This window comes from Cyprinodon variegatus, unplaced genomic scaffold, assembly GCF_000732505.1.
Source record: "Cyprinodon variegatus isolate N-32 unplaced genomic scaffold, C_variegatus-1.0 Scaffold132, whole genome shotgun sequence".
Classification (NCBI taxonomy): domain Eukaryota; kingdom Metazoa; phylum Chordata; class Actinopteri; order Cyprinodontiformes; family Cyprinodontidae; genus Cyprinodon; species Cyprinodon variegatus.
In genome coordinates, this window is record NW_015150585.1 from 1351117 (window position 1) to 1378847 (window position 27731).

General features: G+C 37.3%; 2 protein-coding genes across 5 annotated transcripts in view; one reads left to right on the forward strand and one right to left on the reverse strand.

Moving 5' to 3' along the window:
* The window catches only part of LOC107085757 (bifunctional heparan sulfate N-deacetylase/N-sulfotransferase 4-like), a 75967-nt gene extending 58886 nt beyond the window's left edge, over positions 1-17081 (forward strand). For 3 of the 4 annotated variants that reach the window (XM_015376293.1, XM_015376294.1, XM_015376292.1), the window contains 9 exons: positions 613-795; positions 1244-1340; positions 3506-3629; positions 4132-4306; positions 5834-6004; positions 6225-6334; positions 12703-12805; positions 14265-14375; positions 15569-17081. In XM_015376293.1, the coding sequence (XP_015231779.1) occupies positions 613-795; positions 1244-1340; positions 3506-3629; positions 4132-4306; positions 5834-6004; positions 6225-6334; positions 12703-12805; positions 14265-14375; positions 15569-15598 (1104 nt within the window). In that variant the 3' untranslated portion in view covers positions 15599-17081. Of the gene's footprint in view, positions 1-612; positions 796-1243; positions 1341-3505; positions 3630-4131; positions 4307-5833; positions 6005-6224; positions 6335-12702; positions 12806-14264; positions 14376-15563 lie in introns of all 4 variants that reach the window. The other variant, XM_015376295.1, reaches the window with a different exon arrangement.
* A 1717-nt stretch (positions 17082-18798) lies between these two features.
* Positions 18799-27731, reverse strand: part of prss12 (protease, serine 12) — a 36417-nt gene continuing 27484 nt past the window's right edge. Inside the window, exons 12-13 of the mRNA XM_015376304.1 lie at positions 22169-22464; positions 18799-20055 (exon numbers count right to left, since the gene is read on the reverse strand). Coding sequence (XP_015231790.1) covers positions 19733-20055; positions 22169-22464 — 619 coding nt within the window. The 3' untranslated portion in view covers positions 18799-19732. The remainder of the gene's footprint in view (positions 20056-22168; positions 22465-27731) is intronic.

Consider the following 27731-nt stretch of genomic DNA (forward strand, 5'->3'; position numbering starts at 1 on the left):
ACTTTTTAAATGGAATTACTGAAATCAATCTACTTTTTCATGATATTCTAATTTTATGACCAGCACCTGTAAGCGCCACAGCTGTGAGTTGCTGAGCAGCTGACAGAAAGCTGTCAGTTTTTACAACAGTGCTATTTTCAAAAGGTCCTATAGGGGGAGTGGGTCTCTAACATTACTTAGTATGGCTTTATGGTAAGAATACAGTTGCCAAATCTGCCTTAAGTAGATGTTGTAATATGAATATGAATATAAAGACTTTAAAAAAATTTTTATAAATTATTAAATCAGTTGATGGATAACAGATAGACTACAGGTTTTTAACAATTTATAAAAACTCAATTTGAGTTTTTATAAATCTCCTTTATATTGTTCTAAATGTATTCCTTTCGATAGTTGGGACACTTATCCTGCAATTAGGAACCACCTAGCATTACAATGAAAGCCATCCTAGAGTTTTATTAACCTACAGTTGTCTTTGTTCGTGTAGCAGTTAAATTGAAAGTCAGATGTGGAATGTAATGCTTGGCTTATAATGATATGAACTTAACAAACTCTGATCTGAAAGGTTTAAACAATTCCTTCATCACATTTATGTTTTTTATTTCACTCCAGATCAGCATATTCATGACCCACCTCTCTAATTATGGCAATGATCGACTGGGTCTCTACACGTTTGTCCACCTGGCCACCTTCCTTCGCTCTTGGACTAACCTGAAGCTCCACACCCTCCCACCTCTCCAGCTTGCACACAAGTACTTTCAGCTTTTTCCTGAACAAAGGAACCCGCTCTGGCAGGTGTGTTTGCATGGGTACATGCATGTATGGGCCTGTGCTTTCTGTTTCTGTTCTGCATTTGTTTTTCTCACTAAAACAGGGATGCTTTTAATATAAATTTGCCAAAATGTCATGCAGTATTCTGGTGTATAAGGACCAAGAAGGAAATTAAGAATAGATGTTGTACGTATAGTTGTTTATTGTCTTTTTTTTTATTTAGAGATCTATTGAGTTTATTGCTGAAAACAAAAGTTTGAAAGCTGTTACTACATTATGGCTCCTTTGTGGTAATGTTTGAGGTGGTATTTACGGCTTACATGGATTTACGGTGTGTTCAAAGCCAAAAATGGCTCAGGAGATTGTTTATTCTTCTGTTCTATATAGTTGCCTCTCACTGAGGTTGGTTTCCTGGCATGTGTGTTTTTTATGTGCTCAGCCTCTAATCACTCAGTTTCTGTGCTTTTTGTAGAATCCATGTGATGACAAACGACACAAAGACATCTGGTCTAAAGAGAAAACATGCGACAGGTTGCCTAAATTCATGGTGGTGGGCCCACAGAAAACAGGTAAGATGAAGATATGCTTACATTCAAACATGCACATGTAAGACAGAGGCTTTTCCTGTGTGCACAGGTGTCTGCAACAGAGCCTTTTCATGTAATCCCCCATGCTCCTTTACCTCTGTCAGAAGGAGACAAAGGAGGAGGCTCCTGCCTCTTTTCTTCCACCCACAATCTTTCTGCTATAGACACACAGAGGTACCAATGTATATGTCTCTCCTTTCTCTTTGGATCCATCAAAGAGACTGAAATAGAGTAACTTATATAAAACATCAGCAAATTCAGGATGCAAATTACAAAACAGGAAAGGGGGCTTTGACCCACATCCCCTGGTCCCCTTTTAAGTACCCTTTCTATAAGGGGTGAAAATAAAAGGTTTGGAGTGTTAAAGCATTTATAAGTTTAATTTATTTTCTTTACATATGTTTACTTTAAGTACATTAAATAAGAGTTAGAAGGTCTGCTAATTTGCATAAAAAATTTTGTAAATATCAGAAAACTTTGAGCATAGGTGTGCCATCTTGGGTGTGATTACCATACTTTCTTCTCTGTTTCTTCCTCTATATTTTACCCAACTAATCACTGCTAAAAAAGGCCAGAAGTACCAAAATAGGTGTGAGGGAATATAATATTGATCTTTTTTTTCTAAAAGTTATAAATGTTTTACCACAGAGGTGGGATTTGAGGTATTTGTGGTTTTAGTCTGTCGCTCTAGTCCATAGAATACTTTCCTTAATGTTTTGAAGAACATCACAATTTTGTAGTTGTATTTTTGCAGTTGGTGATGGCTTTTTGTTATTGTTGGTGGACAGGAAGCTCTCCCATGGATGACATTTTTGCCCACCATGGCTCTTATTGTTGATCTATAAACAATGACCTTAAGTGAGGTCTGTATTGCATAAGATGTTGCTTCAGAGCCTCCTGGATGAGTTGTTGGCCACTTCTGTGAAGGTGTACATCTGTTCCATGTTTCTTCTATTTGTATATAGGCTTTCATTGTGGTTCACCAAGTCCCAAAGCTGTAAAACAGACTGTGTGAGACCACATTACACATTACAGACTGAGTGAGGCCAGTCATACTATTTATTTGGATTCCGACATAATGTGTTGCTTTTTGGGATCTTTTACCTTGAAGTAGGCAGGGATTTGTAAAGGATTTTCTCTAGTAAGTTCAACAATCTTTAGGAAATAGCTGTTTGTATTTATTCAGACTGACATGTGTTTCGCTTATGGAAAAAATGTACTGTGACAAAGCAGATTATGAATTTAAGAAATTTCTAAGGGGACAGATATTTTAGCACAGCAGAAGTTTGTGTACATCTGCGCTTCAATTTTATGAATCAGATTTTCTGTCCTTTTTTAGCGAAAATGATTTATAGGGAACAATGGATCTATGGCCCTAAACAGCTGGAATTGATCTGAACCATAATTAATATAACTGGCACAAACAGTTGGCTAAAGAAAAAGACACTAGAGAGATTATAAGAATGCATTTTAATGGAGCATTTCTTTCACCCTGTATGCATGAAATTGTTTCCGAAGCATAATGCCTCTATGTTATTTCTAGAAATGAAATAGGATGTTTTTGTTCTGTGTGAGAAGTGAAGAGGTGAGGTATAAACAGTAATTACCTTGTGATAATCTTCCAAATGGAAGGACAGGTCATTGCAGCGACATTAGCAACCCAGCAATTAGATTACTATAAATCCCCATTTTATCAGAGGGGTACCAGGTGAAGCAAAGAACTGCAGAGGGTGAGACAGAGGGCAGGAACATTTCCCCCTCTGCTGATTGGTGTCAAATGCTTCTAAATCATTTGGAAGGAAAGGACTATGAGCTTTATGCAGAGACACATACACTCCCTCTATGGATTCTCAGCAACATATTAATGTAGGAAAAAGTGATAACAAAAAATCATCCAGTGTGGATCAGTGGACGGTAGGTCTTACACACGCACACACACAGTCTTGTCTTGCTGTATGCATTGAGGGCTCCCATTGACTTCCATTGTTTTTCAGTCAACGCATTCTATGCTCGAACCCTGACAATAAACCGGAATCCCTCAGATGGCCAAGCAGAATAACAAAGATGCACATTGTCTTACACACACAACCCAACCATCTGCTGAGGTAAACTAATGAGCCAGTTATGAATTATGACCTTTCTTCCAGGAACGACAGCACTTTATCTCTTCCTCCTCATGCATCCCTCCATCTCCAGTAACTTTCCCAGTCCGAAGACATACGAGGAGGTCCAGTTCTTTAACACCAACAACTACCACAAAGGAATCGACTGGTAAGCGCCCACGAACAACACCAAACACATCTTTATCTTTTTCATTTCTGTCTTTTATTAGCAAGTGCCTAAGGTTAAACAAAAGATAACAAACCCCCTTTGTTCATTTCGTGAGGTTTTTATTGCCATTCCCCTGTCTATACAGGATTCAGTAACACGGTTCAAAATAGCTCTATAATGTCTTCAGAATGAGGTTTTAATCTTGTAGTGCAAGGCAACAGGCATATGTCGGCCTTAAATGACCAATAAACAGGTTACTTAGCTGACAGACACAGCTGTTGCATTCTCCAGAAATACTTCCTCATCATAAAATGGCTTGAACCACATCATTAGACTCCTTTAAGGCAGATAAACAGTTTGTCTTGACTTTCCAGACTGCATTTGACTTTGAAATTATTTGAAACACCGCTTCCACGCATTGCTTTGACTCACCGCGTTTTTCATAATTGTATATGTCTGTGAGTGTGGTGTGCATCTTAAAATCATGTTTATTTTGCCTCAGGTACATGGAGTTTTTCCCAGTGCCCTCCAATGTTAGCACGGATTTCATGTTTGAGAAGAGCGCCAACTACTTTCCCTCAGAGGAGACCCCACGGCGAGCTTCTGCCCTGCTGCCCAAGGCCAAGATCCTCACGCTGCTCATCAACCCGTCTGACAGGGCCTACAGCTGGTATCAGGTGAAAACTCTCTGCACATGCACAGAATAAGTCCAAGCACATGTACAGTGCCTGGCAAAAATATTCAATCCCCTTATCAGATTGCGACAAACATCACTGTGCTCCATTGATGTATTTTGTTATAGAGTTAGAAAAAAACAAGCGAAAAATATGATGTAAAAGAAAAGTTATACTTGATTTAATTGTTTATTTTAAATAATACAAATCTGAACTTTGTCACCTGCAGGATATTAATCATCCTAAACATTGGACTTAATGCAAATCGTTCATTTCTCTCTCATATGTTTGAGTATTTCTTAAAAGGTAATAAAAATTAAAATCCTTTATCACCTCTTGATGTTGTTCATTACTATTTTAGTGGCCTAAAAAGAAAATATAAGTAATTCATGCCCAATTTTAACTATATCCCAAGCTTTGAACATCCTAGAGAGCGCTGTTTAATCCATCATTAAAATATAGAAAGATTGAGGCACACTTAAAAACCTATTTAGACAGTGCTATCCAACTAAACTAACTAGTTGGACAAGAGGAGCATTAATCAGAGGAGCAGCGAAGAGGCCATGGCTACTCTGAAGGAGCTGCAGAGATCCACAACTCAGGTTAAAGGATCTATCAATAGGACAACTGTCAGTCTCTGCTGTTACAGAGAAGTGGCAAAAAGATTGACCCTTTTAAATGAATGCCAGAAAATAGCAGGTCAGAGGTTTGCTAGAAGTCATGTGGGAACACAGCAAAGGGCATCTTGTTAGATCAGACTAAAATTAACCTCTCTGGCCTACATAAAAGGAAAAAAAAAAAGGACGAGTGACTGCTGGAAACTAACTGTTTCATACTAAAACGATCAGTCCGATGATAAGAATAAGGGGTCGGAGCATTGTTTTCTGTCAGTCCTCATTTTTCAGCCAAAAGAGAAAAGAGCTGATGCGAAGACGGGTATGGCTGGATATTGGGAAATAATAAAAAAAAAATGTCTAACAAACCTGAGTGATTAAAGTCTTTTGAAGACCGGCTTGGAAAAAATATCTCCCTTCAGATGTGCAAAACTGTTGGAAACATACCCACAAAAGACTTTAAGCTGTGTTTGAAGAAACATTTAAAATATTTCTCAGTGTGGCAGAATGCAAATTCCCATACTTTTTACAACTTGTTTTCATGACATTATTACCCACCACTTAGCTTCTATTACATCAAACCCAAACATGCCACAGTAAAGATTATGACTGAAATGTCAAAACACATGAATGCTTCAAAGATACTTCATTACAAAAGGTCTCCACTTATTCTTGTGAAATGCCTCTGTGTCTGTTTACATAATGTTATTACGCAAGGTGACGTTAAGCCAATAGTAATTCTGAGTTATTTAGTTAAAAGTTATACTTGCATACCCATCCATCATAAACTGCTAAAACTGTCATGCATAGATGTTTGATAAATCAGAAATTAATGTCAGTATTAGTCAGTTTAACTGTTTTCCTCAAATATACACATATATAAACCTTTTTTTTGTTGTTGTGCATCCTTCCTCAGCATCAAAGAGCTCACGAGGATCGAGCAGCCCTGCAGTTCACCTTTTATGAGGTCATCAGTGCGAGAAAGGGAGCGCCTGCAGAGCTGCGATCCCTGCAGAGTCGCTGTCTCATCCCCGGCTTGTATGCTACACACCTAGAGAGGTGGCTGATGTACTATCCCGCTAACCAGGTATGCACAAAGACTAATAAAAGCTACAGATACTCTGATATCATAATTCTAAACAGATTTCAGAGTAAATACTTTTTTTTGTTAAATGTAAACTATACCGATAGCCTTCAATAATCTGTAACACTGCAGGATTGTCCTGTTACACTGATATGCTGATATTAGCATTGCTAATACCAGCTGATAATGCCCTCTACCCCTGAATGGTTGTGTTTGTTTTCAGGTGATGATCATTGACGGCCATCAGCTTAGAAGCGACCCTGCAGCAGTGATGGATGAAGTGCAGAAGTTCCTGGGCGTCACTCCTCACTTTAACTACTCCCAGACTCTTACGTGAGTGCCTGACACTGTATGCTTGCCTGTCATTTACAAGTGCTGCTCTGCATGAATTGATTAACAAGGTCTGTAAAATCCAGTATCTGTGGGAAGCCTGACATCTGCTGGTCGGCACTTTGGTCCAGATCCTCAGCAAGACCTTAAGGAGTCACTTTTTATCAAAAACAACAGCAACATAGGAAAACTGAATGCTAACCTGGAGTAAAAAAAAACAAACAAGCAAAAATAAGCATTATTAGGATAGATTTAGTTTCTTTAAAAAAAAAACATTAAACCCATCCCACCAAAGGGTCGAACACATCCATAATAACTGTTGTATACCCCAAAATAATGCAAAAATGTTCACACCCCTTCAATTTCTGTTTATTTTTTTATATACTGCAATGATTATGAAAATGAATGTGATTTTTTTCAGCATGAAAAAGTAAGTTTAATCTATGTTTGATATAAATTGCTTCTTTCTGTTAGTCAATTTTATAAAATTCCAATATAATACACTAAGGTTTATAGTTTTACTGTGTCAATTGCCGGTATTGGTATTCATATTTTTGGTGTTATATAAAGCAAAAATAGTATATGGTCTTTCTAGCCCCAGCAATAATTTGTAGAGAAGCACAGATCCGAGTATGGGATCAGATATCGGCTCTGATAGTTACTAAATAGCTGGATTGGATATTGGATGAAAGACGCAGACCCAGCATTCTGATCCGGTCATTTCTATTTTCATTGATATCATACACAGCAATACAATTACAGTGAGTGACTCGAATTTTATGTTTGTAACACTGATTATGTCATTGCGCAGTGCACACACAGCAATCTAGAATGATTTTTTTCTGTGTTAATTTGTTACCTTTTTTAACTATGTTTATCTCAAGCATGATGCTTTTATTCTCATGGCATGGTATACAGTTGATTGTTCAACAGTAGTATCAGATCGGATATATCAGCCAATACACTCAGCCCAAGTATCGATATCGGATTGGATCATAAAAAATGGATCGGCACGTCTCTATTTTCTAGTCCTCAAGGACAGGCCTGCAGGACTCCAACATGATGAGGAGAACTTTTATGATGTATAGCAGGGGTCTAGTGTCCTGAGCCTTTAGATGTCTTTACTTCCTCAAAGAATTCCATTCCTCGAATAACTAATTAATCTTCTGGAATCAAAAGGATAAATTCTCTTCTCAGTATGCACTCAAGCCATCCATACAAATTGTGCAAATTGTAGCTTCTAGCTCCTGTTCAATCTCCTCTTCCTATATCTTTGATGGGGTCAACAGTTAGAACACTGCCGGGTGAGAGAAAAGAAATTCTGGATGTTGAATCCGGACAGCCTTCAGGGTTCCGGACCACATCCTGGGTAGGAACACACATAGGTGATGCTTGTCCACTTGGGACTACAGCCTTCTGGAAAAGAACTAAAAAAAAAATAATTTACACCAACATTAGTGAGTGGCTGAAGCTCTCCGTTATAAAACCAAAACATATGACGATGTATACATTAGCATGTGTCAGGCACAAATCACACTGAAAAAAATCAATCTCTGTGAAGTGGGCTGTGTCTAAGTCCTGTCATGGAAAGAAGTTTGTGATTTGCATGATTCAGATAGCTCAAGTTCTCTGAAGTCCTGCTAATAACATGATAATTTGATTTAGGTTTGGTTTAGCAGAGACATGTCTTGAGGACTGGAGTTGAAGAACCTTGATATAAACCACTGGCATGCAGCGTACTCTTACTCCTACAATATACAATATAGTTTGAGAAACTGTTTTTGCTCACAGAGTTTCTTTCCTCTAAACATTTAGTACAATACTGAAATACTCATGGGAGCAGCAGTTCAGCCTGAGTGGTGTAATATTGGTTCTCATCAGCCATTTATACCGCAGTAACCTCATTCTTGTATTGATTAACTGTTTGGTCTTTAAGACAAGCTTTTTCCACAGGATTCATTAATGTTTGCTTGAATCTCCACTTACCGTGCTTCTTATCTGTCAAGGATAGATTCTTAACCATACAGTGCCAGACAAATGTTCACACCTGTTAAACTTATATAACAAAGGTATGTTACAGACCAAACAAAAGCTCTATATGTTGATCAGTGATAAGTAAATTGAAGTACAATTAAAAATAAAAAATTTAAAATAATTACAATTCATTTATTTCTTTGGATTTTTTCATTAAAAAAGATTTTTCATAAATTTTTATAATTTCTATTAATTTTTTTATTTTTCGGTGTAACAACAAACATATACCGAACCGAACCGAAAACCGTGACCACGAAACCGTGAACCGAACCGAACCGTGGATTTTGTGAACCGTTCCACCCCTAATTCCTATAGAAATTACAATAAAAATCTTCACATTTTTGCAAACCTCTGCCATGGATTTAAAATCATCATCTATTTTTTCTGTACTTACAACATATTTTTCTCTAAATAAGATTAAAAAAGATTTTATACATTGTCTTACAAAATATCAGATAAGTAACATTTTTCTAATTTATAACACAAATAAAGTTGCTTTGTGTTAGTTGTGTCACTTTTCACATGCTGCTACATATAATCAGAAAAGCTTTTGTTTTTAATTTAACGGTGTATGGAATAAGACATGGTCTTGTTCAGACCGGTCAGGATTTTGGGAGCCGAGCGCCAATCAAGAAACTCTGTATCTTCATCCATAAATTCTTCAAATGTTGTCTCATGTAAATTGACATTGTATTATTAGGTACTGAAATTGTAGATGAGAAAGTATCGTAAATTGACCTCTATTTTAGCGTAGCACGCAGCAGAGATGGGCTTTTTTAATCAAAATGAAAGATAGAGAAAATAATATTTACAAAGGATGACTTGGGAATGCTCTTAAGAGGTTTGTAGGTAGCTTTAAAAAAGCCATTTCAATTTAGCACTAGGACTGTTTCATCATCCTACCTCCAACATAGGCACCAACTAGCAATTGCCTTTGCTCCGCCACAGTTTCCTCCAGTTTGCTCCTTTTCCCTGCAAAATTCTGTCTTTTAGACTGATTAATACCAAATTTAAAGTGTAATTATTTTAGTCAGAAATATTAAAGATAAAATAAATACATAAAAGAAAGGATCATGTTTACTTGTGTGTTTTATAAAATGTTTCATCTTGTTTTGCATCTCTAGAAGATTCTATAAAGGAAGAAACAATACTACATTAAAACTTTGTTGATGTTCTCACACTAGATTTTCCTGCACTGACTGTGTTTGCTGTATGAAGCTTATTAATGCTAAACAAAACATGCAGCCTAATGTAGGACTGCATAAGGAGCACTGACATTTCTAATATAGAGTAATTGGTTTAGTGGAGGTTTATAAGTTATTACATTTTTTTGGTTATTTATCTTCATCCTTCAGAATCTCAGAGGAGAAGAAGCAAGTAATTTGCATTTATTTTTTTAGCAGTCTACTCTTTGTTTTTTTTATGTTGAAAAAAAAATGAATTCAAAAGTAAGAAAATGTATTTATTCTGATTTTAATTAACCCTCTTGGGTCCCATAAGTTTTTGTGAGATGTGATATTTTAACGGATTAATTCAGATATTGAAAGAATTAACAGTTTACACTGTTTTTATGACTTGAAAATTATTTGCATGAATATGAGACAGACCTCACTTTAATCAAGATCAGGTTCGTCATTTTACAGTATTTTATAATGGCAGTGGCACAATGTTACTTTGTTTTTATCCTGTTTTTCACAAAGATGATGATGATGCTGCTCTTCCCAAAAATTACAGCTTTTTCCCCACAACAGAATCCACATGAACAGAGTGCAGGTTTTAAAGGGGGTCATTGGGTCGGTGGTTATGAAGTGTCAAGGAGACTCCCGGAAGTTCCGGGAGTCTCCTTGATATAGATAGCTTTTCACGGATTCCTGCGAGTCGAATAAATTATCCTGGATATTAGACTATGCGAGGGGGTATTTTTTTTAATGCATGTGAGAGCGTGTAGTCGACGAAACCCTGTAAGATTTTGAAATTCTCCCTGGACATTTTTTTAGGTATAAAAAGTAAGACATGTCCAGGAAAAAGATGACGTCTGGTCATCCTAACATATCAACAATTTGATGTTTCAGTGAGTAAGTGCTTGTTGCTATGATGTCTCTTTGATCAGCAGCTTTGCTCGTTGTAAACCAACCAATCAGCACACAGCTCCTCTAAATATTCATGAGCATACCGTAAAAGGAAGAAAACCTGTTGTTTTATTCTAGGGCTTTTAACCAGGCTTGCATTAGGGCACAGTAAATATGCCATTTTCAGCCCAACCAATGTTACACACTCTATTCAGAGGCCTTAAGGACCACCACCAAATACCCTATATAATCATTCTATGACCCCTTTAAGGTAAAGAAAGGATTTTTCTTTTAATATTTAAGTAATTTTATATAATTTTTCTTAACAAGGGTTTCCACATAATGGCATATATAATGTAGGTAAAAAAATAGTGTCAGCACAAGTTAACCCTCTTTGACTTGGAACAATTAGCAATACCTAGACCTAATAATTTCATGCATCTGCCACTTAGAGTAGAAACTGCTTGTACAATATCCTCTGCCTGCTCCTTTTAGTTACAGCTGAGATGACACAAGACAAAAACCTCAGTTGTCTGGACTGTTTCAATGTGAAAGACTAAACAGATCATAAAAAAACACTGCAACCAATACAACAACCCTGGACAAGTATTACAACCTAAAAATCCCTAATAGTTTGGGAGATTTTTTGCCTTTAAGAGAAGCATCCCTGATAATAAAATTCAGCCTCTTTAATAGCTGTTGTACAGTATATATGTGTCCTCATCATGGTCTGTGATGACATGATAAAACATCTGTCTTTTATGCTCTGGATGACTAGGAAGCAGTTTATTTCTCAAGCACCACTCATCAGAATGCAATCAGCCTGCAAAACCTCAAACTTTTAGACAGTGACATCCTGAATTCGTGGCTTGGACCGGGAGAAAGAATGGCTCTGTCTTCAATCACAATCCCACACGCATACAAATAGGAGAATCTGATGGAATAATGAAGGCTCTGTGTGTGTACGTGTGTGTGTTTGTGTTTTGTCTGAAGATGGAGTTAGACAAAGCCTAATCTTTTGTCCTGTCATTTCTTTTTTGACACAGCAGCCGTCTGACAGATCCCTAACACTCCAGGCCATTTTTAATCTCCTTTGTCTTTTGTGACTGAACCAGACCACTTATCCTTTGTCTTGCTTTATTAATCCAAAAATATATGTAGACCAAGAAATATTTAATGCATCGTTTAAACCCACCAGCCTTAGCATATATGTTAAGCAAGATGAAATGAGAATGCACACTGATGAGAAAAAAAATAATAATAATAACAAATCAACATTCAATACTGAGGATGGGGATAAAGAAAATGATGTAGATGTTCAGTATGTTGGGTCTCTGTGGATTTATCTTGCCTCAAACCTGTGCAATGTTTAGGTGGGCTGCAGATGTGAAATAAACATTACTCTTCTCTAACCTGTTATAACATGTTTAACCTGCTTAAAAGCCATTTTTACAAATTCCTTACTAAATGCTGTTTATAATGCAATGACTTTTTTTAATATGGCTTTATCCAGCACTTTAATTCCTATTATCTTTTTCTTGGTGTGAGTGTAATTTTTTTTTACATATTATATTATATCCATAGAATTCATCGTACCCCATAAAAAAAGTAGTAAAAATGTTCAGCTGTATGCCTTTTTTCAATTTTATGTATTAATACCCGGTTTTTATTAGCATTAATACCCGGTTTTTATTAGCTTCCTTCCTTCCTTCCTTCCTTCCTTCCTTCCTTCCTTCCTTCCTTCCTTCCTTCCTTCCTTCCATCCATAGTGTGCCTCATTAGTTATTATTATATTTTTATACCTTTACCTTCTATGTAATGTATATTAATTGCATTATATTCGTATTTGTTCTCCTTTAAGAGGTTTTACAATGTTGTTAAATTTGATTTTCAGAATTTAAAAAAATGCACTCTGTTTTTCACATTTTATTCATAAAATACCAAACCAACCAAGTCCTGTATGACTTATTTTTCAAGCCACTGTGGGGTTCCTTGAAATTGAAAGTGGACTAATTGTACCCATTATGCATTTGTCCGGAGATGACAAGCATACTGTGCTGCCTGTTGTTCATTGTGCTCTTAATGTTATTGATTGTTCATGAGCTTAATAATATCCAAGACATATCCTTTTTTATGTTCTCAGCTAGAACATTTCCATGACATTAAACTTATAAAATTTGTATTTCACAGCAATAACAGCTGAAAGAAACCATTCACTTCATCACTCCCAGTGAAACTTACCTCTTTTCTTCTTTCTCCTTCTCTCAGCTTTGACCCTCAAAAGGGCTTCTGGTGCCAACTACTAGAGGGAGGAAAGACAAAATGTTTGGGAAAAAGTAAGGGAAGGAAGTACCCCCCCATGGAACCAGAGGTAATTTAGTTCCTTATTCACGAAAATAAATGTTTTTGCTTAGGGATGAAATGTATTTTGATGTGAAGGGATGGCTAAAAAAGTAATAGAGCAAGTTTTCTTTACTGGTAGTGACAACCCACATTTCTCTCTGTCATAGTGGCAAAATATCCCAAAGGACTCAAAGCAGAGGTGGCCTCTGTAACCCCATCAGATCCAGCCAGACGCTTTAAACCTAATTAGGAGGACTTAATAAAAACCCCAGTGAAAAAGAGAGCAAGGGAGATTGGGATAAAGGGAGATAAAAGATAGAGGCAGAAAATCTAAATCCATAAATCTTTGTCCTCCCTTATGACTCCACAGAACGGCTGCAGAAGATGAATCACACATTCGCTCTCACATACAGTGGTTACATTCTGTCTCCGCACATGTGCTCACGCATGGCTCACGGCCATGCCTTCTGGTCACCTGTAATTACAAATTATTTGAGCCTCAACCGAGGAGACACAAGGAGAGGCCAAGGAGAGGCAATAGAGTGAACAGCAGGGCAGAGAGACAAGAGAGGAAAATAAATACAGGGCCTTGCACAAGTATTAACAGCCCCTGAGCTTTTTCATGATGTGCTTGTGTACTATCAGGGTTTTATGTGGCACACCAACATAAAGTGGCACGTTAATAATTCTGAGTTGGAAGGAAGAGGATTCAAGGTTTTAAAAAATATAATCAAATAAAGCCTTTTTACTCCTCTTCTTCCTGCTCTTTGATGCAACCTGATGACATTATTACTTCGACATATAATTAGTAACCATGAATTTACTCTAATTAAAATTGCTGTCTTTTTAAGACCTCAGCTGTTTGTTATAAAACATTAGTGAACAAACGTGAAGCAGCAGACATGTCAGATAGAATCTTGTACATTTTAAAGCAGGATTGGTTGTTAAACAATTTTTCAAGATTTCAACCTTTAAAAAACTGCAAGAGTAGGGAAACACTGTAAATATGGCATCTCATCAAAAGTAACAGCCTGTTAAAGAGAAAATTAAACAGATGAATTTGACTACGATCAGCAGCTAAGGTGAGACGAACTTTTCACTGGATAACTATTTCTCTTCATCACCCTGCTTGCTCTGTCCCCATTTTGAAACATGGAAGTGGCACTATCATGGCTTTTCTAGCTGGTAGGGGAAAAACTCATAGTTTTACCTTCCAGCAGTATATCGACTGTAAGCGTCAGAGCTGCTGTGGAATGATTTAGATTAATCTTGTGTTATTAAGGCTCATAAATCTGAATAAGCATATTTGATAAAATATTAAAAACAGAATATTGGAAAAAAACTGATCCATATGCAGTACCCTTTGAATAAGAACCATGAATTAAAATATTAATAGCTCAGATTTGTAAGCTTTTCTTCAATAACTGTAATCTTGCCTTTTCATACTACATGGTGTATTTTTCCTCTCCTTCTCTTCCTCTCTGCAGGCACGTGCATATCTCTCCAGGTATTACAGGGAGCACAATGTGGAGTTGTCAAAGCTGCTGCATCGGCTCGGACAGCCGCTTCCATCATGGCTGAGAGAAGAACTGCAGAAGGTCAGCACTGTGCCCATTAGGGCTCATTTTGCATATTGATTAACCTGTGGATTTTTATCTGATTTTTCTTGCCTGGCAAAAGGTTCCTTAAAGAATACTTTTAACCGAATTAAATCAGGTGAAATTAAAACTTTTCCATTCAAGGAGTTCTTGATAGAGTATATTGATGAATTAAAAGGTTTATTATCTTATTTTTTTACAATTTAGGTATAATTACTGCTCTAAGTGGGTCGCTCTGTCAGCTAAAAGTATGTTTGACTCCTTATATTCCAGTTAACGATTAATCGATCACTAAATTAGTGGACAATTATTTCAGTAGTTGATGAATCATAATTAATCCAGTTGTTTCCGCCCTTGTGCTCATCTCACCACCCTTTATAGGGAATTCAGTGAAATACTTTGAAAATAACATTTTCAAATTTTATTTTTAAATCAATTTGTAAGGGCTATTCAAGTGATCAAAAATAGTAAATTGCCCTAAAGATATAAAATTCAGTAAATATGGGGATAAATGGGGATTTTTACGAAGACTTGCGGGAAACTTGCACATGTATCTGTTTTGTTTTTGCGGTTTGGTTTTGTATTAGACTCCCCTGTTTCCAGTTTTAAGCTTGAATGTTTTTTTTGTTTTTCATTTTTAGACTTTTTTGAAGTTTGAATGTTGTGCTTCTTATCAGATGCCAGACACCACACCATGGTAACGTGGTGTAGTAGTTGTACTCTTGAGTTTCCCTACACCTGATAGAACTTCCCTGTTGATCTCCATGTGTCTGATCTATTTACCAGTTGTCTTATCACTTTCCAAAGCCTTACCTATGGTCATTAGATATGGATCACAATCTAATGAGAATATGATTCAGTTTACACCTCAGAAGGAGTTCCCTAAAATCATTAAAATAAAATACAGTTCAAAACTTAATCTACTTTCATGCTCTTTCTTGTTTGTGCCTTCTTTGTTTTCCTTATTTAGTCTTTTAAAGTACTTGTATGGAAATGTTTCTACTAAAATTCATGTCCATGTGCATTTATGCTTTTCACACACGTTTCTATGCAAATCCCAGGTGAAATTTCACTCTCTAGTATTAAAAAATATATAATTTTGTGATTAAAGTCCTTCATTTCATTTTTTTCTCCCTTTTCTCTGTCTCCCTCTCTCCAACACCTCCTTCGTTTCACCCCTTTCTGAAGGTTAGATAACATTTCAGTCCATGAGCCAGCGGTAAAGGTCAAGATATGAGCGGTAGAGAAGCGACCAGGAGCTCCTGCCCTTCTTATGTGCTGTCTGAGGCCTTTTGGTGCACGCTGAGGTGAAGCCAAGGACTTGTTTCACCAGGGAGCTGCGGTGCTGCTGGATGGAGCAGGAGGACTGATGGGATGAAGAATCATCACATGGATGGATGGATGGATGGATGGATGGATGGATGGATGGATGGATGGATGGATGGATGGATGGATGGATGGATGGATGGATGGATGGATGGATGGATGGATGGATGGATGGATGGATGGATGGATGGAGCTCTATAGAAACTGGGACTAAAACTAAGCGCCAGCTTATAGTGACAGTTAGAGCTTCAGGACACTTTGAGGATTAGGCCTGTTCTGAATGGACTCTCATGCAAACCTGCAGTTACTTTAACTCTTTCTTTTTTATTTGATTTATTCTTAAGTTATGTTACCAGAGCAGCGCTGGTCAGCTGTGTGGGATTCAGAGATTTCTTTGTACTGAGTTCTATTCTATGTTTCCCCTAAGACAAAACAATAGAAACCTTTTAATGTTTACTTTCACCTATTCTTTGTTTTATTTACATTTTAATTGTATGTTGAAAGAATAAAAAAAGCCAAGAGGAGTTGGACTCAGGGTGAGTGACAGGCTGTTACTTCTTCCTTTGTATTGTAAATCTTCTTTTTAGCAAAACAGGTTTGAAGCAGATCTGGTAGCATTGTTTACCCTGCAGTTTGTCACATGACACTTTTACGTCAAAAGGTTTGGACTGGAAATAAGTAACTGTAACCAACAGCATAATTCACTGCTGTTTCCGTGTATTAGAGTTTGATTTCAGTTCTAAGAACTGCAAAGATATGACCAAAACTAGTCTGAATTATGAGCTAAAAACTTTAAATTTAGGATATTTTTTTATGTTAGTGCAGTAACTCCAATCGGGATATGTTTTACCAGTGTCTCATTTAGGTCTAAATCCCTTTTTCCCTTTTAAAATGAGTGGCCTACAGTATGTTTAGCCTCAATTTGAATGCAAACAAACCTAAATGTCAAATACAAAACCAAACTTGAAATAAAATTATGGATATGACTGTCACCATAAAGTGTTTGTGGTGTTTTGATCAGTACACACAAGTCCCATTTGTAAGGTCATGTTTGTTAAAATGGTTAAGGATGAACAATTTTATTTCATATATAGGGTTACATGTGCGTTCTAGGACTCTATTCTGCTGGTTTATTCACCTGTTGATTCCAAAACCAACACAGAGACACACAGCAGGCTAATTACTGTCTGACAATAGATGCAAAACTTACATACCAAATATCTACACCCTTTTTAAATATTTTGTTACAATCATAAGCTGTAAGGGTTTATGTCTGGATTTTTTTTTCACCCGACCACTGCAAGTTAGCATATAATTATGAGCTGAAAAGGGACAATATTACCAATCCATGAATAGATTTTGTCCAATATGTTTTATTCTATATTTTATCTATACTTTAGGTGATACTTATACTTTCTTATTTAATCACTGAGTGCACACTAACCAGGAAGATTGTTTCTAGTTTGAAATAAGATCATTTTTTAGATAATACACAATGCTAATCAAGTATCAGTTTTTGTCTTTTCAATAATTTGCTTTTATTTCCATAAAAGATTACATTCTAAAAATGACACCCTCCTCCTTTCCTTTAATGTGAAAATTATTTTTGCTTTTAAACCAGTGAAAACCTTTTATATGCTGACCAGATTTCGCCATGTCCCCACCACTTTGAGTCTCAAGTCTTTGACCTTTGACAAACTTCCCTGCCTTCTCCCTAATCTTTTTTCTTCCCATTATAGAGTTTCTATCAGATTCATGTTGGGGCCCTACCAATTATATCTTGATTTTAAAAAATCCATTGTACCCCTTACTGCATTGTAAAGAATAAAAAAAATAAAATAAAAAAAACGGAATACATAAACTCAAACTATCACTTCGTGAAAGCAACTTTTGATTTAGATTCATGTCTAAATTATAAAGTCTAAACATCATAAAGTATGTTAAATTACATTAGTTAAACAAAGAGGTACATCATTTTCGATTGTCTCTTGTCTTAAGGCATATCTTGGTCTTTAGCAGCTTATGCAATAGGAAAATAATTATTCAATGTGAAATAAGGGGTCATTGTTTTATCTTGTTGATCTATGAGAATTTAGAAAGGTTTTACAAAAGAATTACAGCAGGAGAAGTTTTGGGATTAAAATGAATTGAAGGCAATACATGATTACCGGGGATATTTTATTATTTAAATCATATACGGTAAATACATATCACTCTAACCTGTAAAACACAAACATTAAACTAAGCTTTTTTATTTGTTTTTTTATAAAACAGACAAACAAAGAATATTGTATCTTTTTTGGATTGTTGTAATTTTATATATGGGCCACATGAGGGCAGACTTTGAGAGCTACATTTAAATTGGTTCCACTAATTGCAGTCATGAAAAAATGTTTTTTTTTTTGTTTTTTTTTTTATATATATATATATACCTTGTTGCAAAAAGATATATCTGAAAAACAAAATGAACAAAAGATCAAGTGTCTAATAACTCTCTCCACAACCATATTTGTCTCCCAGGCTCAGACAGTACAGAGAAGTGTAACATGTATAAAAACTCATAATCTCTACTCTGCATAGGCTCCTAGGTCCTGTTATATTTAACTTAAATTTAACTTGGTGAGGTTTTAGGCTATGGGAATATATTCCACTTGCATTCTGCACTATTAACATAACATTTAACAAGATTCAAATAAATAAAATCTCAGTGTTGGATACAATATCTTTGGGAAATTTAACATTTTAGTGCAGCTATAGAGTTACTGGTATATAGTTGGCTTATGTTCACATTTGCATGTTAAAAGACACAACCGGTTATTCTTGTCAACACATTTTATGACTCTCTACCGGCTCTGGGTGTGTACGTGTGTGTAAACTGTCTCTTCGCGTCACTCTGCTGTCATAAAAATCCCTAAAAAATGTTGTCCCTGCAGGTACCTGTCAATTGCTAGATCTGTGACAAACAAATGATCTAAAAGGAAACGTAACAACCACATCAGCAGGGGTGTAACGAAACCCATTATGGCTCCTTATTTACAAAACAAATCTTCGCTGACAACACATTTTACCCACGAGGAATGTTGGGTTTCAAGAGTTTTAATGTTTCAAATAACATATATGGGAAAAAGAACCTAGAATAGTTTATAACAGAGAAGAGAGGCATATCTTTTTATTTTTGAACACACCAAATGTGAACTGAAAATGACTTAGAAGGAACGGATATAAAAACAATACCTTTACTTTAAATATCTCGGGTTTGATTAAAAAGGCACCACAGATTTGAACTTATTACAAAGGTTTTCTTTATGGGAAAATGTTTCTGTGAAACAACAACAGTATATAAAGTTAACATTAAAAAGGGGCATACTGAAATTATGCATTTCTTTAATAGAAGCGTGTTAAACACTGGTAATTACAACACAAGGACTACGTCTGGCTGCCAAGAGGAAAACAATTGGAAAAACTGTTTAGTGCTTTTATAGGGAAACACTGTCTTTCTGAGTAAACATGACTCACAACAAAGTAAACTGTTTATCACTGCAAGGAAACAATAAGACATGACATAAGAGTCTTGCACAAAATTAAGACACATCTGAGAAATAAAACAAGACTGAAATGAGGCTTCTGAGCATATTTCACTGAGTATCATTCGGTTGAATTATAAAATAGGTGATCGTAGTGCAGTTTTATAAATTCATCCATAGTCAGTCCACTACATGTTTGGTCCATAAAAAATAAAAATTTTAAGATTACAATATAAGGTCACAATAAAAGTTTGCACACAAAACAGAATTTAAATAAAAACAATGATACTGTTAACACTGAGATATTCAGTTGTGATGTATTGATGAGTGTGAGTAAACTTCTGCTTTGTGCTCTAACACTTTTCATCTGAAAATCTTCCTTACATGTTTTTCATAGGCGATATGTGTTACCATGACAGCAGATTGTCGTAAGTGAAATGTATTGCTGCCTTTTTTTCTATCTGACCGGTTGAGTCCTGAGAGGTCACTACTTTCAGTTTGCCAGCCTCATCGCATTTTCTTATCACGTCCAGTTACTTTGCGGATCCACGAGTTGAAGGCGGAGACTTTGGTGTAAACACCAGGGGACTGTTGAGTCCTGCAGGCATGACCCCAAGACGTGACCCCGTAAACCACCCAGCCCCCTCCTGGGCGCTCGCACACCAACGGGCCTCCGCTGTCACCCCGGCAACTGTCCACACGCCTCTCTGACTGGACGGTCCCGGCACAGAGCATGCGGCTTGTGAAGGCGCTGTGATAATACTGCTGGCAGTGACGGCGGGGGAGAAGAGACAGGGGGGCCTGCTGCAAGGTCTTTGAGTAGGAACGTCCTGTGAAAAGGAAAAGATAGAAATGTTTTTGAGTTTTGATGGAGATTTGGGTTTAAAGGGTAATATTAGCTCAAATGCCTCAGTAGAATTATCGTCCCAAACATATGAATAGTTTTCTACTGCTACAAATGTTGATTACTTTTTCAGCTTGTGTTAATTCAAAAAGTTGCTGACAGAGATTAGCAAAAACTGAATCATTTTGTACCCAGAAGGAAATTTGTATTTTTGAACAAGTGGCAGGTGTATTGCTGTAAACTACTTTTTTCCTTAGGTTTTTGAATGCATTAAATGAAGGAAAATATTATTTGGCCTGTTTTGCCAAGTGAATTACAACCACAGCAAGCAATATCATCTCCCCCACCATCATCTCCCGGATGAACAGGAAGTTGGGATTTCTAATAAAATTTTCTTAAAACTTTTAAATCTTTAAAGTAGAACTTAAATTATTTTCAGACAGCATTTTATATACATTCTTACTGTATGCTAGTTAGTGTTGAGCAAGGGGTTATTGTTACACCAATTATTTATAAACACATGTTAATAATACTGAAAAATAATCAAACCATATATGTGGGCCACTGCTAGAGAATGTACAGGTTTCCCAAAAGTAAAAGCAATAACTACTTAATAATTACTAAATCCAATGCAGCACTGCAGATGCTAAACTAGAAAACACTACTGTAGAACTTGCATCAATCTACTATATTTTCAGCTGATACCTGTTGAAATATGAGTTAACTTTTAAGAAAATTCACTCTGTGAGCACAGAGAGGGCAGTCTGTCTGGTCATCAACTCACACATCTATAAAAAAAAAACAGTGAACATAATTGGGCTGATGTAGGGAAAAAAAATACAAATTATTGCAGAATGGAAACTTATCAGAATTTATTTTAACAACAGGCTTAAAAATTATTTTATGAAGGCGTTCAGAGCAAAGACTAGTTTGAGTTGCAAAAAATAATAGGATCAATGTTTTCAATGTATAAAAAAAAAAGAGATTGTGGAGTCAGAGAAAAAGTATTGTACCCTGAATGCGCCATTTGCGCTAACATGACAAGGTTAGAAACTAATACTTTCCCTAGAGTTTGCCTAAAAGGAGTGTGAATTTAGCCGTAAATAAATTCCAACAAGCTGTTATAGAAGTAATTGTGTTTGCCTGCAATTTATGCACATAATGCTTTTTGTAATTTCTGTTTCACATAGTGTATGAATAACAATTGAAGAAATAAACATGACTTTAATAAGATATTCAGTATGATGTATAATTATGTTGATAAACTAAACATGTTATGCCTGACCCAGAATTTGAAACTACATAAATAAACTCATACCCTGCTTTAAGGACTAGCATTGAAAATAAGAAGTAACTATAGCTAGAAACTAAACCAAGTCTTTTTCTTTTCTTAGTGGCTACATAGAGCCATTAAATATCGATGGCACCCTCAGTGTGTGTGAGTGGAAAATTGCCTGCATGTCTGATATCACGGGTGGCAGATATCCAAACATAAACAGCTGTAGTAAATAGACATGAAGCCTTGCGTCACACACTTTCTGCTAAACATCACAGACTCTAAATAGTGTGTGTCCTCCTCACTTAAAGTAGAGCAGTAAAACTATGCCACCAGCCACGCTAACATGCATGTTTTATCAGCAGGGAATCATACGGGCATTAGGATCCAAAAAGCATATGACAGTGCGGAGAACGAGGTGTTGGATGGTGAAAGCCTGACATTCTGCAGGCCTAAGTGATGAGGTCGCGGTGATTAATGACACCAGCATGTAATTTAAAGATCACTAACAGATGTGTGTCGCTGCAAGTACAATTTACCAGTGAGGTGAATTTTCTATTATTTCTGGCGTTGTAATAGAAAAAGCATATGAAATTACAGATGGTGGTTTACTTTTGGAAATCAGCCACTATAACATAATCTTTGTCCAAAATTAGAGCTTACAATTTGAAAATGACTTAATATCGCCTTGATTCCAGTATTGCTGTTTCAGATTAAGAGTTTTAAGTATATTCCCCTAAATGTTTTGTATTCAAAAGAATGTTACCAAGTAAAAGTTTTGGAAAAAATGTTTGACATATCAGGTTATGTACTAAACACTGACCTGTGTCCCCCCAGCCAGTAATGTGACAGTTGCTGGCCTGTTTGAGCACTCTCTCTTTCCTCATGGGCAGGCAGGCGGGAAGAATGTGACGGCTGAACGACACACACTCTCCTGGTGCCTGGCCCACTGCTCCCGGTGACAGGCGAACCAGAGCCAGGTCATAGTCATTGCTGTAGGAGTGGTAGTTTGGATGGAGGACAATTTGATCAACTCCATACTCCTCTTCATACTCCTCTGGCACAAGGGAGTGGTAGTCGCCCAGTCTCACTTTATACTGCTTGGTGTTGTTTCCATACCTGTAGAAGTCAAGAAAGAACCGTTTACTATTTACTTTACAACCTTAAACCTGACAATATTTTATTTGTGCTTGTAGGCAGCAGAAAAATACTACAATATACTCTGTTTTGAAATAGAGGGAAAATTATGTATGGTTTTAAAAATATGTATGATCTGCAGTCTAAAAAGTAAAAGGATGTATTTTTATTCAGTAATCCTGGTACATACAGCATGTATAATTGGATTTCTTTAGCGTTATGTCTTTAACACCTATATGCTATTATTCTAGGCTTAAAAGTTGGTGCTCAGACTGGTTCGGTGGAAAGCATCTGTCAACAGCAGTATTCAGCTGTCACAAAACTGGAATTTAGGTCGGACTTCGAATGAGCCATTCAACCTCTTACAGCTTCTAACAGGTATTTAGCCTGTGCTGCCTTGTATTTAAATTTGCTTGTCTTTCGTTCAACTTAGCCCAGCTTCCCTAGCTCTGCTGGAAAAACCAATTTTTCTCATTTTTTTGTCATGTTGCCACCACTTTTTACATCCCTATTAAGGAAAAGTGTCCCGGGGCGTGGCGGTGATGCATGCGTTAGGTACGAGACAAGGCGCTCTGGTCTTCGACCTGCCCTTTTGAGCATGCCTTTCCTCTCTCTCTAGTCTCATTTCCTGTCTGCCTACTTTCAAAAAATGACTAAAATAAAGGCCACTAGAGCCTAATGAAAGGAAAGGTATCTCTAAAACATGATGATGTCACCAACTTTAATGTTAGCGAGCAGAAGCCAAAACTAAAACTTTGCTCTCATTTAAACAAAAGCCCCATATCAAATATACCCTTTATGTATTTTATGGCAAATTCAGACAGATTTTTCTTTTAACAACAGCTGTCTTTTTCCACATCATCTACAAAATAAGAAAGAAATTCTCTACCGCAAGAGGAATAGCTGACTTGTTGATAGATCTTACTTAAACTGTTTGAAAAGTCTCTCAGTTTCTCTGGTTAATATTCCTTTTGCCTGACCTCTCAGTTTAGGTAGATGATCATGTCATGATGGGTGTTGTTGTTTTATATTTTTGGCATTTTTAGATGAAGAGTTAAATATTGCTCTGTCAAATTATTTTCCCCTGGCCTGTGTGCTGTGTTCACTGATGACTAAATAGAATCACTGATGTACTTGAACAAACCTCTGAAGTCAGATCACAGAACAGCTGCATGTATACTGATATTAAATAAGACAGAGGTGTTCTCTATTTATTGTGTGTCTTCTGAATGAAGCTGATAAAAATGAATTTTGTCAGGAATATCTGAATGAAACCTGTACAACATTTCTTGTTGTACAGGATTTTCTATTCATTTGACAATAATGATTATTTGGTTCAGTACTGGAACTGGACAAAATGTGAAAAGAGCGAGAAATCTTGTCTTCAGGCACCTGCAGTAATAACTTCTACCTTTTGAGTCAGATTGCACTGTTTTCCTGATACTCAGAGTTAAAGAAAAAGAAAATAGGAAGCAAGTAACAAAGTGAATTGTTACATTGTGCCTGTTTTGTTTTTATGTGAGTCATATTTCTGTTATCATCTTGCCAAACTGTGCTTAGCAGTCACATCATTTGCAGAAGCCAGACATCTGTGGCTTTTTCGAAATGATGTGAAGGATGGAAAAGAAATAAGAGACGAGGAGTGAAAGGAGGAGGCCTTTAGGAAGGAGCCAAGTCTCCACTTGTGTCCAGTTACACAAGGTGAAGTGTTCCCGGAAAGGTCTCTTGCCAATCTAATGTCAGTCTGTTTCTGGTTTCTGGCCGACTGCCAAAGTGCATCAAAATCTGCATACATATAAAGCCAACAGAGCAGCGATAAAGGGGGCACGATCATCTTACAAAGAAATCTACTTTCACTCAAGGCAGTTATTATTGACAGTAGCTGTTACTGTAGAGCTTGAGCTCTTTTATACTGTTGCAATCTATAAATAGATTAATGTGTTGGCCGCATGTGACCACTGACCTCAAATCATCTTTAACAGATCTACTAATGCTAGAGGTTTAATAAAAAATGTTCCTTTCAGCACAAACTAAAAATTTATATTTCGCTTTTTCTATTGACCGTGCTTACAAAGTTGTGTTTATTTTATGTGTTAACATTAGTTTATCACGACAGTTACCACTTACATATATAGTTCTTTGAGGGCTGAAGGTTCCTTTTTCAGTCATTGCACACTCTAGCTTGCATGCTGCAAATGAAAGTTATAGGCTGTCATTTGCTTGACAAATGAAAGAGGGACATGTATTCAACAACAACTAAGGGAAATAGATTCAAAGGTTTGACCTTTGCAGACCAGTGAAATACTAATTTAAAAGCCAGAGAAAGAAAGCTAGAGACAAAAATATGATCAAATACAACAAAATAGTGTGGCAAGGGCCCGCGGATGAGGTTGCCGAGGTCTTCACCTCTGGCTGCTGCCCAATCCTCATTGCACCGGTTCCTCATGGTTCCCCCTGCAGGTGGTGGGCCCACTTGGGGATGGCCTCGCATCGCTCCTTCGGGCTGGGCCCGGCCGGGTCCCACGAGGAAGAACCCGACCACCAGGCGCTCGCCGACGAACCCCAACTCCAGGCCTGGCTCCAGGGTGGGGTCCCGGCTCCGCCGTGCCGGGCGAAGTCAGGTGTCTCGATGTGGTCCTTGTCATAAGGGTGTTTGAACCGCTCTTCGTCTGAGCTGTCACCCAGAGCCTGTTTGCCTTGGGAGACCCTACCAGGGGCATTTAGCCTCTGGGATCACCCAGGCACTGCAACCCCTCCACCACGTTAAGGTGGCGGTTCAAGGAGGGGTTCAGGGTGAGGAGCTCGGTCATTCGGGAAAGGCTCAGTGTAGAGCCGGTTCTCATCCACATCGAGGGGGGGTCAGTTAAGGTGGCTCAGACATCTTTTTCGGATGCCCCCTGGACGCCTCCCTCGGGAGGTGTTCCAGGCACGTCCCACCGGGAAGAGGCCCAGCGGACGACCCAGGACACGCTGGAGAGACTATGTCTCTCGGCTGGCCTGGGAGCGTCTAGGGCTTCCCCCAACTGAGCTGGAGGAGGTGTCTGCGGAGAGGGAAGTCTGGGAGACTCTGCTTAGTCTACTGCCCCCGCAATAAAGCGGAAGACGACGACATAGTATGGCATTAGAGGAGGATAGCTTCCAGTAGGTAGCTAGTCCATTAAACTTGCTAATGTTGGTGAATGCAACACAGTGTCTTCTAAAATTATAGTTACCCCTTGACACAGATTTTGTCACGTCGCCACCAGTGTTTTGTCATGTCCTCACCAGTGTTTCAGTCTCTGTTAATAAAAAGTATCCCCACAGCATGGTGCTGCCACCATCAGGAAATTGTGATTAGGGCTGCAGTGGCATTGGATGAAGGAGTTTGCCCAACCTGGTGGTTATCAGTTCAAACCCCGGCTTTCAGTGTTGTTGTGTCCTTGGGCAAGACGCTTCACCTGCATTGCCTACTGATGGTGGTCGGAGGGACTGGTGGCGCCAGTGTACGACAGCCTCGCTTCTGTCAGTGAGCCCCAGGCACATTCACTCACATCAATATCTGAGTAAATGACTAAATGTAGTCCTCTTGACCTGAAAAACTGTTATATATGTACAGGCCATTTACCATTTCCCACACATGAGATATGATGTTATTAAATCAAAAGACCCTATTTTGGCCTTTGAGCTCTAGAGCTTGCATATTGGAAATTAATCTGTCATAGCAAGGACTGAAAGCTTTGAGCATGAAGAGAGACAGGACAGACAAAATGCCCCAAAGGATTTTACTTTAAAAGGTAATTACAAAATTTTAAAGTACAAAAGTTCTTGTTGAGCTGAAAAGAGGGGTTTTAATAACCAACTGAAGGTTGTTATTGTGGTCATGTATTTTAGAACCTACACCACCACTACCTAATCCTCTTAATCACAGACACGCTTCTATAATTATAACAATAACAAGGGAAGGATTTTCAAAACTATTTTCAAGATCAAACATTTGGAACTTGTCTTTGTCATAATATCTACAAAGGCATCTAAACACCTCACTTGATTTGGTAAGGCTGAATCGTATTATGCCTGGTATTTAGATCTGCTTTTACCTGCCTAGCAGAGATGCATAAATGAAAGATATGACAATGCCCTATCAGTGTTGAATGCATTCCATGACATAATAACAGTGTCCGTCCAGTCTATGAATGATTTGGCAATTATAAAGGTATCTACTACAAAAAGCAATGCCTAAGGCACGGAAATGAGTGACCGGTTTAGTTATTTCAAACACAAATGGTTATGGTATAATTATATGAGGCCAATTTAGTTTAACTCCTCTGTAAACTTTATTAGGACAGTGATAATAGCCTAACCAAACTAGTTAATGAGTCACTTCAGGAAAAGGAAAGAGGACATTGCAAAGAGTGAGTGCTATTGTATCATTAAATTCTCCTTAAATCTACCCTTTATCCCTTTTAGGCACCTCTGGTAAAGATATATAAAACAACTTTATGACTTTTTGCAGTCCAAATAAAAAAAAAAAAGTTAAAAAACAATCCACTGGACTTTGAAGATGACTTATTGCAATAGACGTATTACTGTAGAGCAAGGCTAAACAATTAAAAATCCGAATAAAGAAATTCAACAACCAGTAAAGGTCCAGAGACATTTTTAATTATAATCTGTTACTTTAAAATAATTTAACACTGAAATAAAATGAGATTTTTATGGATCCATGTTATACACTGAAAAAGAACATTTTTCAATTTTAAAATCCGAAGTGTTTTTTTTAAGGAAAGAATAATCTTTCAGATTGGTCTAAAGACAATTTCACATATTTTATAAAACACCTGAACTGACCATTTATTGTATTCATTTCTTTTTTATGGCTTAATGAGAGCAGTGGGCTTTAGGCTGACCTGCAAGGCTTTACACCTGCGTTTGAATGGAGACAAAGCCATTCTCAAGCACATATCAAGGTGCTCATTTTGAGCCTGGATCGATATTTATTTTTGATTATGTTCATGGTGGAGAATCCTGCTTCACAGCAGTAGGTTCAGCCAAACATACTCAAAATGTGGGCTCATCTTTAAACACGCCATTTCCCTTTTCTTTCACCAGTTCACCGCAATTCTTGCAGCAGTCCAAACTTTCTTTCACTTTTCTTATCTTCTCCTTCTTTCCCACCACCCGGCTTGCCACAGGTTTGCCTCCTGTATCTAAAAGTAGCTAGCTGTAGCACCCCTGACCGACAAAGCTCATTGGCAAATTGGCATCACATG